The 16,872-nt window shown below is 41.7% G+C and overlaps 1 protein-coding gene across 1 annotated transcript in view; it reads left to right on the top strand.

Annotated features, from left to right (window-relative positions):
* Nucleotides 1-241: 241 nt before the first annotated feature.
* The window catches only part of eme1 (essential meiotic structure-specific endonuclease 1), a 43,763-nt gene continuing 27,132 nt past the window's right edge, over nucleotides 242-16,872 (top strand). Inside the window, exons 1-3 of the mRNA XM_060940342.1 lie at nucleotides 242-399; nucleotides 5,531-6,135; nucleotides 6,225-6,352. Of these exons, the coding sequence (XP_060796325.1) occupies nucleotides 5,532-6,135; nucleotides 6,225-6,352 (732 nt within the window). The 5' untranslated portion in view covers nucleotides 242-399; nucleotide 5,531. The remainder of the gene's footprint in view (nucleotides 400-5,530; nucleotides 6,136-6,224; nucleotides 6,353-16,872) is intronic.

Here is a 16,872-nt window from a genome sequence, read left to right as displayed (position 1 = left end):
AACATCTCCCTATTTTAAATGCTTACAAGTACACATCACAATAAAATAATGAATTTTACACGATATGTAGTGCTGTATATGTAAATAAATTATTTTTGAATCAATGCATATTTGTTTGAATAATTATTATTCGTGTTAAAACCCCGGCTGTAATGAGAGGTGTGAGGCGGCAGGTGGCAGCACCGCGTGCAGCCGCTTTCCATCCAACACGCAGAAGAAGAAAGAAACCGCGCGCGCTCTTTGGAGCCGGAAGACTCTGATCCTGCACTTCAGAATCAGTTTATTTATTTCCGGCTCTGCGGACTCAGGGGGAGTTTCACTCCGGGCTCACTGCGCTCTCTGAGGACAAAACAAACAAACTAACAAACTAACTAACAAACACGGTGCAAAGTAATCCAGGTAAGTCAGGTATGAAATAGATGAATATAAAGTATACAGTGAGCACAGAATGACGGTATGAGTGTGTATTTTACAAGTGATATTGAATCCGGATTATTCATTAATAATAACAGTAATAATAATAATCAGGTAGGAGTTTGAATAAACTGCGTGATTTTCTCAATCAGGGCGTTTTAGTTTATATCAGAATGTTTTTAATTTATAATTGCATCTTTGCACACTGCACGTTTGTGACTGTGAGCTGCTGGAGCAGCGGGCCAGGAGTCAGTGCCTCAGGAGCGGCTGGTCAGGAGTCAGTCCCTCAGGAGCGGCTGGTCAGGAGTCAGTGCCTCAGGAGCGGCAGGTCAGGAGTCAGTCCCTCAGGAGCGGCGGGTCAGGAGTCAGTCCCTCAGGAGCGGCTGGTCAGGAGTCAGTGCCTCAGGAGCGGCAGGTCAGGAGTCAGTCCCTCAGGAGTCGGTCCTTCAGGAGCGGCGGGTCAGGAGTCAGTTCCTCAGGAGCGGCTGGTCAGGAGTCGGTCCCTCAGGAGCGGCGGGTCAGGAGTCGGTCCCTCAGGAGCGGCGGGTCAGGAGTCGGTCCCTCAGGAGCGGCGGGTCAGGAGTCAGTCCCTCAGGAGCGGCTGGTCAGGAGTCAGTGCCTCAGGAGCGGCAGGTCAGGAGTCGGTCCCTCAGGAGCGGCGGGTCAGGAGTCAGTCCCTCAGGAGCGGCTGGTCAGGAGTCAGTGCCTCAGGAGCGGCAGGTCAGGAGTCAGTCCCTCAGGAGTCGGTCCTTCAGGAGCAGCGGGTCAGGAGTCAGTTCCTCAGGAGCGGCTGGTCAGGAGTCGGTCCCTCAGGAGCGGCGGGTCAGGAGTCGGTCCTTCAGGAGCGGCGGGTCAGGAGTCGGTCCCTCAGGAGCGGCGGGTCAGGAGTCGGTCCCTCAGGAGCGGCGGGTCAGGAGTCGGTCCCTCAGGAGCGGCGGGTCAGGAGTCGGTCCCTCAGGAGCGGCGGGTCAGGAGTCGGTCCCTCAGGAGCGGCGGGTCAGGAGTCGGTCCCTCAGGAGCCGGTCCCTCATGAGCAGCGGGTCAGGAGCGGCAGGTCAGGAGTCAGTCCCTCAGGAGCGGCGGATCAGGAGTCTGTCCCTCAGGAGCGTCGGATCAGGAGTCAGTCCCTCAGGAGTGGCGGGTCAGGAGTCAGTCGGTCAGGAGCGGCGGGTCAGGAGTCAGTCCCTCAGGAGTCGGTCCTTCAGGATTGGCGGGTCAGGCGTCGTTCCCTCTGGAGCGGCGGGTCAGGAGCCAGTCCCTCAGGAGCGGCGGATTAGGAGTCAGTCAGGAGTCAGTCCCTCAGGAGTCAGTTCCTCAGGAGCGGCGGGTCAGGAGTCAGTTCCTCAGGAGCGGCGGGTCAGGAGTCTGTCCCTCAGGAGCGGCGGATTAGGAGTCAGTCAGGAGTCAGTCCCTCAGGAGCGGCGGGTCAGGAGTCAGTCCCTCAGGAGCGGCGGGTCAGGAGCGGCGGGTCAGGAGTCAGTTCCTCAAGAGCGGCGGGTCAGGAGTCAGTCCCTCAGGAGTCAGTTCTTCAGGATTGTCGGGTCAATAGTCGGTCCCTCAGGAGCGGCGGGTCAGGAGCCGGTCCCTCAGGAGCGGCGGGTCAGGAGCCGGTCCCTCAGGAGCGGCGGGTCAGGAGTCAGTCAGGAGTCAGTCCCTCAGGAGCGGCGGGTCAGGAGTCAGTCCCTCAGGAGCGGCGGGTCAGGAGTCAGTCCCTCAGGAGCGGCGGGTCAGGAGTCAGTTCCTCAAGAGCGGCGGGTCAGGAGTCAGTCCCTCAGGAGTCAGTTCTTCAGGATTGTCGGGTCAGGAGCCGGTCCCTCAGGAGCGGCAGGTCAGGAGCCGATCCCTCAGGAGCGGCGGGTCAGGAGCCGATCCCTCAGGAGCGGCGGGTCAGGAGCCGGTCCCTCAGGAGCGGCGGGTCAGGAGCCGGTCCCTCAGGAGCGGCGGGTCAGGAGCCGGTCCCTCAGGAGCGGCGGGTCAGGAGCCGGTCCCTCAGGGCCACGCTGCTGGAGGAAAATAATTAACGACAGGCTGGCTGTTCCCACTTTTTAACAGTCATTTTCCTCAAAAAGCTCTTCCCAAATTGATTTTGTATCTACCATCATGGAAAGTTGCCAAAGATTGTAATTTGATTAGAGTTGTCAATCGATTAAAATATTTAATCACGATTAATCACCTTATTGTCCACAGTTAACTAGCGATTAGTCAAATTCTTAAGAATCTGTTCTAAATGTACCTTAAAGATCTGTTGACGTGTTTTTGACATCTTTGGCGATGTTTTATAACATAAAAAGTAATTCTCGATGATCCATATATTAATTCACGAAGGCGCCTATTTTACATGTTATGACAAACGCGGCTATTTGGGCAAATTTGACGGGGCTGCAGCACCCAGGAGACGAATGAGGGGGAGGGGCTATATGACATCATCGAAAGAATCTTCCTCCTCACTTACCAGTTTGTTGTTGATGCGACAGGTGTTCAGTTTCTCATTATTAGCATTATTATTATTATACATTGTTATACATTTTATTTATTTATATATATATATATATATATATATATATATATATATATAATATAGTTATTATGCCTTCGCGTTGTGTTGCCGGCTTTTGCTCCAAAACCCACAAGGATGGGGTAAGTTTATTCAAGTTTCCCAGAGATCCCGAGCTGCATGCGAAGTGGGTGAAGCAAGTCAGGCGCACTCGTGACAAGTGGGAGCCCTCACCAACATCCGTCCTGTGCTCTGAACACTTCGATTTGGATTGTTTTGACACCCTTCCCAGCTTAAAAGAATCTCTTGGGTGTTCAGTTCAGCACAAAAGTGTGTTGCTACCATCAGCAGTGCCTACAGTATTCCAGAGGGGGTCTACTAGTAGCTATGCCGGATCCAGCAGTCGCCTGGGACAAGGCGTCTCCTCCAAAGACAGTCCTCCTGTCAGAACATGTGTTGAGAAACGACATAAGATAAAGGTACGTAGAGCTATAGAGTGCTCCGACATGATGCTAAAAATAGTAACACTGCGGTCTGCACGGCCATCTTGGAAGTGACTCGCTCCAGAGCGCTCATAGAGTACACATCATAGAGTACACATTCATGATAATCATAAATGTAATCATAAAGTCGGCGTGATATCAGTCATGTATTTGCTTGTGAAAGCTTGCGGCTTTCATGTAACTGCCGCCTAGCAACGAGAGGCAAAGGGTAAAGAGGGTAGGCTATCATAGATTCTATTCGGAAGAGATCAATACATGATTGCTTAAAAATTAGGTATTTTAACAATTTGCATCTGTTTTGTGATTATCGTGACACTTGTGTGTTCTATAGAACTGTATGTCTTATCAGCACATCGAGGATCTTCCACCGGAGGCTTTAGCAAGTACTCGTAGCAACACTACACTTTACCCTTTGCCATGCGTTGTTAGGGAACGGTAGCAAGTACCCCGATGACCGACTTCAAGAACATGTAGAAAAAATTTAGAAATTATACTTTCCAAAAGTCATTTGAGCTTAGTGTATTGCATTTCCATTTATATTGTAGGTTCTTGCTGATGTTTTTGCGGAGTATGACGCAGCTGCTGAATCAGAAGCTGCAGAGTTTGTATGTACTAGTTGTGAACATTCACATTATTATCAATCTCATTTATTTAAAATCAGATAAAATCATGCCATCATGATCACTGCTTAAAGTACCAGTATTTGGTTGTTCTTTTGTTCAGAATTGTGATGCCAGCTGCCATTTCCATTGAGTAGAACCAGAGTAGAGCAGCCAGTGAACCGCAGCGTGTTCTTCCGCTGACGTCACAACATGGCCACGAGCCACGGACCCAGTTTTCTTGCGCTGTGCAATTAAAAGTTGGATATTCGCGTAACAACAGCTTCTTTTCACGTAATTATGACAGAAATCTAACATGTTTGCCATGTTGTATAGTTTATTTAAGAAATTGCATAGAGTCATCTTCGTGTCATCAGATCTTTAAAGGGATATTTTTCAGCAGTTTGTGCTACAGTAGCTCTTCTGTGGGATTGGACTGTATGTTCTAGCCTTCGACACCCATGACCCTGTTGCTGGTTCACCGGTTGTACTTTGGATCCTTGGACCACTTTTGTTCGGTACTAACCACTGCATACCGGGAACAGCCCACAGGATGGGCCATTTTGGAGATGTTCAGACCCAGTCATCTCACCATCACTATCTGGCCCTCGTCAGAGTCGCTCAGATCCTCACACTCGCCCATTTTTCCTGCTTCCAACACATCAACTTCAAGAACTGACTGTTCTCCTGCTGCCTAATAAACCCCGCCCCTCGACAGGTGCCACTGTAATGAGATCATCAATGATATTCACTTCTTCACCTGTCAGTGGTCATAGTGTGTACACACACACACACACACACACACATTTTCTTATTTGTTTATGTGTATGCCTGAGACTTTTTAATATAAATAAGTGAAGGTTTTAATCTGTGACACATCGTTGCTGCTCTCTGTCGAGTTTCCCAAAAATCATCATTATAAATGGTAGAGCGAGCAGAACAATGAACACTCACTCTCTCCTTGGTAAGATGCTCTTTGTGTTGAGAGGATTTTGGGAAGGCCACCACTGTTTCACTTTTCTCCAGTTCGCTGATTGTGTTGCCAACCATGCAGCTGCAGTGCGCCCTCTGGGGGACAAACTATGCAATAACACTCATAACTCATTACAGTTGAAAAATCCATCTTCCATCTCTCCATTTTTTTTAAAATTGAAATTTACCAGCCCTGATAAACACTGATGCTGATTTTTTTTTTTACATTTTATCTCATATCGGCCAATAATATCGATGAGATGTCAGAGGTGTGATTAGAGGAAATTAATCAACACGTTTAGATTTGAGAATTGAACCGTAACCATGCTGTGGTGTAATTTTTGATAGCAGAAGCGCTGACAGTCGTGCAGCTGCAAATCACAGGTTTATGTTTGATGATAAACTTCAGGACCGAGGAGTTTGCACTCTGTTCTTCAAAACGAGTTTGTCTTAATAACTTTGAGAGGCAGGAAATGTGTCCAGCCAGAAGAATCATGTTTTTATCTTTTAATGCAGTTGTTTACAGTGTAATGTATCTGAACACTCAGGATGGGGAGCAGCAGTCGAGCAGGATTTCGTTTCACTGACAGCGACTCCAGCGACTCGGAGCAGCTCCCTGTGATCAATTTCTCCCAAAAACTGAACACTTTGGTGTGTTCAGATGCGACGACTCATCTGGTCTCGGCTCAGCCTGCTGGAGCTGGAGGAGACGTCTTCATGGTCAGTAGTGACAGTGAGGAGGAGGATGAAGAGGCTTTCTTTCCTTTGGCTGTGAGACTGAAACAGAAAGCTATAGCTAAGAGCACATCTGAGAATCAGCAGTCATGTGTGAATCACAACGGAGGCTTGAAGGAGAAGAGCGCAACTGCTGATGTCTGTGTAAAAGTTTTAGGAGATGATCCAGGTGCTGAGAGGTATTCTGGAAAAGAGTCCATCTGCGTCAGGGATGAAGACGCTGGTCTCCGAAAGTGCAAACGCACCCAAGAGGAGATTGAGGCGAGCAGACAGGAGGCCCTGTGCAGGAAAGCTGAGCGGGAGAAGCAGCACAGAGAGAGGGGGCGGCTGAGAGCGGAGAAGAAAGCGCTGACCGAGGCTGTGAAGGCCATGAGACCTGAGGAGTGCATCAAACACATAGTGGTGCTGGTAGATCCTGGTAGGTGGCGCTGTTGTTCCAGCATTTTCCTCACGCTTACATGGTGTAAAGTACTAGCCTGGATCAGTATTTTTTTTGTGTGTGTGTAGGCCTGCTGCAGCTGGAGGGTGGTGGTGATCTCCTGACCTCACTGCACACGATGGGATGCAGCTGTGCCATTGAGAAGCAGCCGCTGCCACGGAGTGTGTCCTGGATTCGACGCACACCCTGTCCTCAGGCACGCGCGCGCACACACACACACACACACACACACGACAAATTGTAGTCATGTCTTTCTTACCAAAAACAAGCATCTCCTATTCTATTCATATTTTTTGCAATTACTCATTAATTATAATTTACGTCATAAAATAATTATACGACAGTAATAAAAACAACAGTAGATGGCTCTGATCCGAGACCCAGAATTGGCACTGTCCAGATATGAGCCCAAAAAAAGGGGGAACTCGTGGTTTGTATTTAGGAGGGAAAAAAATGTAATCCTGTAAAAATAAAATTATTTAAAAAAAAAAGGAATTGTGATTGGAAAAGATTTTTTTGAGAACTGGAAACATTTATGCATAAAGAGACTTAACTGTTGGTTATTTTTTATTTATTTAAGCACTTTAGTTTAAAAAAAATTTAAAGTTTAGCTGTTGGGGTTCACCCAGTCGGAAACGGTCAATCGGTCAACTTCTCGGGACCCCCGCCCTCGTACCACCCAGACGTCTGGGACGGAACACCGCAAAAAAACAGAGAACCAGAGATCGGTTTCACTGCTGTTTATTCACAGTTTTCTCGCCAAAGATGAAATATTACAAACACCTTTTATAACAAATTATAATCTCTCTAAACGGCTATTGTGTCTGTCGAATGTGTGTGTGTGTGTGTGTGTTTGTATGTGACCTCAGAGAGGGGGGTGTGAGTGAGTGACATCATTTTGATATCTGTGTCTATTTGTGTGTGTGTGTGTGTGTGTATGAGCAGGTCACATCTTAATTACATCACTGTTCTGATGGAATGTTCAGATGTATGTGTGTGTGTTTGACTTGCGTGCAAGTGAGCAGCTTGATCTTGGGGCAGGTCAAATAATCTCCATCAGTGTGTGTGTGTGTGTAAATCATAACAATGACATATTGCTGATCATATGACATGATAGCAAGGTACAAACAGATTTTAAAGGTCATTGCTTAAGTACATATGGAATTTTTCAACAAAGATATGTTATAAGAAAGTAAACAAAAAATAAGAACAAACCTAAACAAAGACAGTCATAAGCAAAACATCTCATATCAAGAATATGTTCTTAACATTAGAATCATAAAGTCTTAACAATCCTAAATTATATTCTGTAATTATAAAACTAACTTAAAACTATAAAACTAACTTAAATCATTGAATGCATCTTAGATCTAACAATTAAATTTAAATCACTGCCATAGTATATGCAATAGTCCAAAAATAATAAAGGATCTTAACACTTTGTTCAGCAATAAGGCTACCATTACATCCAACATTCAATCATTTCAACTTCAGATTCAACATTAAAGACTGGTTAACTCTAACAATCTTAAATCACAATCCTAGCTATAAACTAACTTAAATCATGGCTTTAAATCTAACTTTTAATTCCCAATACACGTTGGCTATGGTTGTGTGTGATATCAAAGGCCATTGTGTGTGTGTGTGATATCATCGCAGACCCTGTCGCCATTCAGACACATCTCATATCAAAAATACACATTTCATATCAAAATAAACAAAATGTTCCCAAACAATGTCCAGCCGAGACATAAGGTCATTTTAACTGACAGAAATTCATCCTTAATTTTGTCACAAATATATTACTGCCTTCTTGGTCAAGAATAATACTTATATAAACCTAACAATCCCCCCTTTGATAATAGTATCACTATTATCAAATCCTAGGACCATATATGATCATTATCACCTCATGATCATATATGTGATTTACATCGAGAATTAATCTTGAGTTAATCTTTGCCCTTCTTGACGTATATTGGTGCTCAGAGGGCGGGCATGCCCGATCAGCACTCGTCCTACCTCACCGGAGCTTAGAGAAACTCAAAACCTCCTAATTCGTCCCAAATGCACGCTACTTCCTTCAGAGTAATTTGTTCTAAAACAGTGAGGAAAAATGAAATTAGAAGGCATATCGACCTATAGTGAGAACAGAGTCCTGTAAGAATACAGAGTTATAGAGATAGAGATGTGTAATAATAGTAGAAAACGGCATCCGATGAAAGACATAACACATTCGTGTGGTGTGCGCTTGTGCAGTCCAGTTAGCAAATTGCCAGAAGATGTTGTCCAGCTTGAGCGGGTAACCCTGCTCCGAGCAATGAAGTGGTCCAGAAGGCTCAGGCAGGTAACCCTGCCCCGAGCGAAGATGAAGCAGTCACGAAGGCTCGGGCGGGTAGCCCTGCCCTGAGCAACAATGAAGTCACGAAACCCGTGATGAGGACTGTTATGGTTGTAGTGAGGATGATTGGTCCCAAACGGGGCGCACGATCTCTTCCCCTCTTTGTTCACAACGTCTTGAGGATTCTCAGTCGAATCTGTGTAGAGCTCAGAAATAGAGAGACAGAGAGAGAGAACAGAGATTCTCGGGACACAAAAAAAAAACGTTAGTAGCAAACTTGTCATTGTAACACAACTTTGTTATGGAGCCTTCTTCAATCGCGTGGCATGGATCCACTGTGGAAAAAGATCACTTAAAACAGCAGTAAAAGTAATGGCGACTATGTCTGCAGGCCCACCATATCTAGGTTTTCCCAATTGTCCAAATCATTACTTTAAAAAAGTCACACCGGCACTTGTCTCCGACGTGAAAGGGGTGTGTGGTGGAGATAATATTGTACTATTGACCTTGGTACAAATTTTATACAACTTATCTATAAGGGCTGCAGAATACTCATCCATATGCATTTTCAAATCAGAGGTACCCGGAGCCGGAGTTCCCTTCTTCCAGGGGAGAGGGAAAGGTCTCCCAAAAATAATTTCTTGGTGTCACACGAATTTCAGCCAGAATGAATTATGGATTACAGAACCAAACCTGTGTCCTGCATGACCTTAATTAATTTGTCTTTCAATGTTCGATTAGTACGTTCTACGATACCAGAGGATTGAGGAATGTGAAAACACCAGTTTAGTTTAGAGATACTTACAAAGGTTTTGTGTGACTTTTGAGGTGAAACGGGGTACCTTTGTCTGAGTCTATGGCGTCTGGAACCCCATAACTATAACAATAATTATTATTATTGATTTCTTATTATTTTATTGTTGTTATTTTATTGTTCTGCTTTTATTGTTTGTTTTTCTTTTTTACTGTCCAGTGTCCTTGGGTACCTTGAAAGGCACTTATAAATAAAATGTATTAGTATTATTATTATTATAACTAGGTATTATTTCTTTTGCCAGAGTACGAGTAACTACCTTCGTGTTCTCTCGAGAACAGGGAAAAACTTCTACCCATTTAGAGAATTTGTCCACAATCAAGATGACAAAAATCAAATGAGAAAGGAAGAGCATATGCCTCATGCAGAATATCAGGCAGTGAACACACAGAGTAACCACAGAGGTATGATAAATATTATAAATTATAAAACAAGAACCGTTTAGAACAAGAACCATCAACAAAGAGTACTTCCCCCATCCCTAGAGGGCTGGAGGAGAGATCAGACCTGATACTAGTAGTATGCACGATTTTTAGACAGACAATATCAATGTCATCCCAAGAGTTAAGGAGGCGTGCGAGAGCGTGACCTACATTACCAAAAGGGGATGTGACACGAATTTCGAGATTGTTAGTAGAACAGAGAATAAATAGTCATATGTTAATTTAATTATCTATTAAATTACTGATAAATTAATTTAATGGGTCTGTAAATTTTGCAACACCTGTTTAACTTGATGTGATGAGTGCAAGATCAGTGGGTGAGACAAAACCAATTTTTCCGCATCTAAAACCATCAAAGCACATGCGGAGACAGTCCCCAGACACGCAGGTAAGCCTTGAGCAACAATGTCTAATGTTTTGGATAAAAACGCACAATGATGCATCCCCCCCCCCCCCCCCCCCCCCCATGCTCCCCAGAGGCTGTGCCCCGGTGTTCACAGGCATAGAGGTGGAAGGGCTTGAAGTGATCAGGTAACCCCAGGGGCAGAACAAAGGGTGCTTTTGAGGGAGTGATAAGCGACCACCATAGTGTCAGTCCGGGTCAAAGGATGTTGCAGTGGATCGTGATGAGAGATTGCAGAACGGAGAAGCTTGTCATTTAAAGAGCAGTCAGGGATCCATTTTCTGACCCAGAAAAGACATCAGTGCATGTTTAGTTGCAGGGCGTTTTGTGTCTAGAATGACAACCTTGAGAAAGTTCAAAACTTCAAAAGTTCAAATACTTAAGTGTCCATGCAATATTGCAGCTTGGTCCTGAAAACCTTAAAGCCCTTGTGCGCCAGATGTTGGAGCAGGCGCAAGTGTCAGTGTCTTGGCAGATTTCTGGTGACTCAGCAGATACCAGAACACAGACCACAGAGTCCTGAGGGAGGGAGAAGGTCACAGAGTACGTTATGAATTACAACTGAAAAAAACAGCAGGAGAGTCAATGAAACCTTGAGTCCAAACGCTGTCTCCTCATGTGCATGGAAAAAGGCAGAACAGAGATCATTAATGGAAAAACAGCAATGATGAGCAGGAACCTGTGACATTACAGAAGAAACAATCAATTCATGAATCTTACGTAAATCTTGTGTAAAACGCCAGGTACCATCGGGTTTAGGTACTGGATTAACAGGTGTATTGTACGAGCTGGTACACGGTCTCACCACGCCTTGCTCGAGAAGAGACTGTAGGATGACATCAATCCAAAGAGAGAGAGGTACTGCTTAACATAAACATTGCTCAACGGTAATCCACTCTGGTAGTAATGATAGACCCGAGTACTGTGCAGACCATACAACGTTTGGTTCCCCCTGGTGGATATATGGAACCATTGACAGCAGAGATAGTAAGATTGACAGTGTAGCTGCTGGCTGCTATTATAATATTCAACAGCGTTCCGTTACAAACTGCTTGCTGCTACACTGTCAGTGGAACCGATGGCTGGGCAATCTGGTTGCTAAGGAACGTGACTCCCGGGCTTTTCCTCAGATAGGTGTGCTCATTTATCAACTTGCTGAATTTCATCTACTAGTGTGTATTTCTTTGGAGCCTCGGTGACTGGGAGTAAACGATCAGCGTTGAAGGGGAAGTCATTTACTCGTCTACAATCAAAGCATAAGTGTTAAAATGATTGTGCATATATATATATATATATATATATATATATGAGTGATTCCACGCTTATGGGTACTGAAATGGGGACATGAACTTATTCACCTAAAACCATTTCTTTTTGTACCATCAGGTCACAAAACATGTAATCTTTAATGAATGATATGTTAAAAGATAACTTTAATTTTCTGAGATGTAATAAAAACATTTATATGCCAAAGTCAAGCCTATGAGTTCCAAAATGATGTCTGTTACATTACTTCTGTTACGATTGTTACAAATTAATTACAATCTAGCTATATACCATGTCAGGGTTAGATCTTAAGGTTTTTCTGCACTAGCCAGCCGGGCTAGTGGCTTGCAAATTGCACTAGCCCGCAGAGTGTTGCACTAGCCCGCTATTTTAAGCCCAATTCCTGTGACAATTGAAAGAATTTTAAATACTAAACAATGAACAAGTTGAAACAACAGAAGCTCCCAATTCAGTGTAACAAAACCAGTACTTTATTCAATCCATTATGGTTCTCATATGTGACTTTGTGTTTCAAACCATAATTGTCACTTTGAAGTATAAAAGAGGTAGTCATTGCTTACAGTTAAGTAGACTAGTACATGTAGTAATCTCGCAAAATGGACTAGAACTGAAATCATTCAGTTGCCTTAGACTGGAAAAAAACATAGCAAATTCTTATTTAGGCAAATTAGGCACTCATCATGGTACACAGTTACAACCTGTGTCAATGAACTGTGACAGCAATGTTCAGCAACAATGCATTACACCATGTACAATAAATAGAATGAGCTAAAAGATTTTGTATCAGATTTTGCGTGATTCACGATGGCCACACCCATGTCAAGTTATTGCACTAGCCAACACGGGCTAGTAGCAGAGATTTTGCACTAGCCCGTGGCTATCTGCACTAGCCACGGGCTAGTGTTAAGATCTAACCCTGCATGTTAATCTTATTGAAAGAATGTGTATGTTTATTCTACTACACATGTTTATTAATTATGTTTGCTAAAACATCACCTTCCTATGTTTCAAAAATTAATTCTACATTGTTAAAATTGAGAATATATATGTCCACAACACTTCTGTTACGTTCTGACTTTGGCATATAAATATGTTTTTATTACATCTCAGAAAATTAAAGTTATCTTTTAACATATCATTCATTAAAGATTTGTGACCTGATGGTTAAAAAAAAGAAATGGTTTTTGGTGAATTTTTAAAAATAAGTTCATGTCCCCATTTCAGTACCCATAAGCGTGGAATCACTCATATATATATATATATATATATATATATATATATATATATATATATATATTAACTTTGTCTCTCGTAACCTAGCCTCCTTCATCTAACCATATTAGCCATGACCTATCCTTGGGGTAAAAAACGCCTGAAAAACGTAATGTTATTTGAGGAGTTGCATGATGACTGTATATGTTCTCAACGTAGTGTCTACATGGGTTAATGACTATTGTTTTTTGTTCCTAGATAATATTTAAGTGCCGTAATACCGTTCTATACGTGCAAGAATTGGTCTTATTAAAGCTTGTGGCTGTTTGTCTTAGTTAAATGCTAACCGTTAGCACCCGACTAGCTGCTATTTTAGAACATCGAGTGATCAAATGCAGCGGTCTCAAAAGTAGCCGGTCACCGGCGGCAAATCGCCGTCTGTGGCTTGTTATGCCGCTGGCTATTGTCAGTTGAGTCACAAAACTTAATATTAAATATTTCTGATGGCAAAAAAAGTTGTGAACGTAAATTACATCCACTATGTCATGTATGTCTGTTGCCGCGTCAACTTTGTTTACATCCTCGACATGAGTGCAGCCATTAGCTGTGTTGCCAGATTGGGCGGTTTTAAGTGCATTTTGGCGGGTTTTGAACATATTTTGGGCTGTAAAACGTCAGCAGTATCTGGCAACATTTTTTTACTTAATACAAGAAATTAATGGATGCCAACGTTTTTGCCAAAATGGTATTTTATTTTCCATTGTTTAGGCAGCTTCAGCATCATACTGTGAGATTCTGTTCAAATTGTTTTTTTCTTCTATGAAGTCTGAGCCATTTATTTTATTAGTTTATAATTATTGTTTAATTTAGTCTTCAGGAGAGACTGCCTGCACACAGTACTAGTATTAATAGTTTTTTTTTTCTTACATGAAAGCTGAGGCATTTATATTATATTTTAAGGTAACTTCATGTTGTGCTGTGAGGTTCTCTGCACTTTAACTTTTGAACCAACAGGTGCATTTGGATAAGTAAAGCCTATTTTTCTGCATTTTTGTAGTCTTGGTAATCTTTTATATTGGTAAAGTTGTTTATAGGACCATTTCTCAGTGTCTTTGTTTTTTTAATCAATAGTTTTTCAGTAATAAGTTAATATTTAACATATCACTCAATTTTAAACAACCCCCCCCCCCCATCGGCTGCCCCCATAGTCTCCAAAATTTCTGTGGGAAACACTGGCGTGCGTAACAACGCTAATCAAGCTTAAGCTAGACGACCCGCCTCAAATACCCGTCCCGGGTAAATGTTATCCCAATTTTAGATGACCTGTTCCAAACCATCCCACCCCATGAAAAGTTCGTACTTGCATCTCTCTCTCTCATATATATATCCCTGCATGCTTTGCGTGCATTATGTCTGCTGCTGGCAGACATTTTACCATTTTGCACCCTGCTGTAAATTATTTGTACCCTGCTATTCTCCCAAACTTTGAAGCCCCTGCAAATGGTAATGTGTAACCCATGTGTGTGTTATGAGTTCATGGTGCATACATCCATCCGTGGTAGCCACAACATTACAGTCACTTAGGCTGTCTAAATTAAGCAAAAACATTGGCAAACTTCGCCTACTTTCAAAGTCAATGAGAGCGAAGCGAAATTCGTTTGTGTCGGGATGGACCGTAATGAAGTCTGACTGATATTGTGTGTGTGTGTGTGTGGTGGGGGGGGGGTCCGCATCGCCGCTCTACCTCACTCTTTTTTGACCATGGTTGTGTTTGCATCCCTGCATGAATATTGAATCATATTTTGTGTAGTTTCATGTCAATTCCATTTAAGTTCCAGGTTGCAGTGCAACAAAATGCGGAAAGGTTCAAGGACAATGAACACTTATACAAGCCAATGTATCATAATCATGATAATTTATGAAGTTTTTTCTTAATGGTTAAATAAAGATAAACCCATGTCTCCGATTTATAAACAAAAAGTTATTCAAGTAAACGTTTGTTAACTCTGTATCTTGCTGAAAAAAATTATGCTTAACTAAATACATTAAAAGCCTATCCATTCCATATCCTCTGTAGTTTTTAAAGGCAAAAGTATGGAGGTTTAAAACTCAGCAAACAGTTAATCAGAGCATTTTATATCAATAGTTAAACATGTTTAAGCTTAGCCTCATAAGGAGCAATAAGTTTAAAGAAAGAAAAGGAGATATAAAACAGGGCAACAATTTCACTGAATGTAATTTGAATAAAATTGAATAGCTGATAAACACTTTTTGTTGGATTCGATATGTGACAGAGACTCAAAATACAATTTTTAATTCAATTAACAGTATTAATGGGAATGAGAATTGGTTATCTTGGACATTTTGACTTTATGTATATGGAATTTACCTAGTAATATAAAGAGATTACTTATTACATTTATTATTGTGTGAGAAAATGCCAAAAAAATAATGATTTTCTCTGCCCATTGCAGATATCTGTGTGTCCTTGTCTGCTATGCTCGCATGGATGGTTTGTTTATATTATTGCTATCTGTAACAGTCTGGGAGCCCTTATCTCAATGTTGACCGAGAAAGGAGACAGAGCATATTGCTACGGAGCAATTATTCAAAATATTATATTTATAATAGGACGACAATTATTCAAAAAATGTCAAAAATGAAGTAAAGAGCGGGTTAGCTCGCTGTTGATCGAATTGCATGTTTCCCAGACAAGACAAGTCCACATTTCGCTAAAACGCGTTAGAAACAGGAGTATATAGGATATTAAAGGTTAGAATTACATATGATTAATAAAAATACCACTACACGATCAGTTTTAAAATGTTTTAGATCAACATTAAACATTAGGTTAAACATTAAACTTTTCGGCATTTCCATTCACACGAAGGGTAAATATATTTGATGCCTTTTATTATGCCTTTGAACAGGAAGTGGTATAATACTCAATATTTTAAAAATGACTCCTGATAAATATCTTCAAATCTGAAAGTGATATTTGATTTGGCTGAATTAATCAAACTCTAAGCCTTAAATATATTTCTTCTGTTTTTACCATGTCTGTTTAATTTAATTTAAGTGAATGTTTTAAAAATGGTTTTTGTGTTGTATTTGCTTGTACAGTTATTTCATTATTTAAGGTCTGAACGCATAGAATTACTGCCCAAATGTGATGAGACGAGAGTTTTGCCCTAAAGAGCTGCTTTTTCTTTTATCCAGTGCGCATGCCCAGTTCACAAGCATCATGGGAACTGGAGTTCTAATGTTATTTTGCTGTCACATACTTCTGTTCTTAGTTTTAACTACTTCGTATTCATCATTTATAAGCTCTAGACATGAAACTGCATTAATAGCTGCACTATTAATTATTAAAACACATTAATAGTCTTGTAGAGTGCTCAGGGACCTGTTCAGAGATCACCTCGCGGACCACTTGTGACTTTCCTGATAACTTTCCAGTTACAAGTTTCGGACTATCAGCACACAATGAATATAAAATAAAATGCAGATGATCTACTCACCAAACGCTGAAACTAATTGATTAAGAAGCAGATTTTTCCTCTGATGATGTTAAGGGAAGAGGATCTCTTCTCTTGGATTTCTAACAGTGATGAGATTCACAAACGATTCGGATCTTTTTCGGGACGAAACATGAATGACTCGATCAAGCGAATCGATACAGACGCATGGACTGCATTTGTTTGAGTTCATGCACACGTAATGGTTTGAGGAAAGTTCATACTTTAATTTCATGCAGCATGAGAGTGTGATTATTGTTTACAATTTGAAAACAGGAATACAAATAAGGTTTCCGTAGTTTCTGAGTCAAGAATCAAGAGTGAATCAAGTAAATTGATTCACACGCATGCGAATTTGTTCTAAAGAATCGATTCAGTGAAGCTTTCGTTGAGATTAAAATGCACAATATACAGAATGTCCGTATTTTATACGGATTTGATTCAATAAACATAGTATACGGGCGTACAAATAAAGTTATACGGATTCTTTTTAACAAAAAAACCTTCAATATTTATTTAGAGCTATAATCAATTCCCACGATGATAAAAGAGCACATAACATTTACACTTTGTGTTTTTTTGTCAAACTTTGAAGCTTTGTATTCATTCTTAAAGTTTGTTATTAATATTGAATAAAAGGTAACTGGGATATATCATTGTTAATTATCATTCAAATTTTAGGTAAATCATTTTAATTT

Source organism: Neoarius graeffei, chromosome 14 (assembly GCF_027579695.1).
Source record: "Neoarius graeffei isolate fNeoGra1 chromosome 14, fNeoGra1.pri, whole genome shotgun sequence".
Classification (NCBI taxonomy): Eukaryota; Metazoa; Chordata; class Actinopteri; order Siluriformes; family Ariidae; genus Neoarius; species Neoarius graeffei.
The sequence above is the reverse complement of the archived record's forward strand: the minus strand, read 5'-3'. Positions and strand labels throughout refer to the sequence as shown.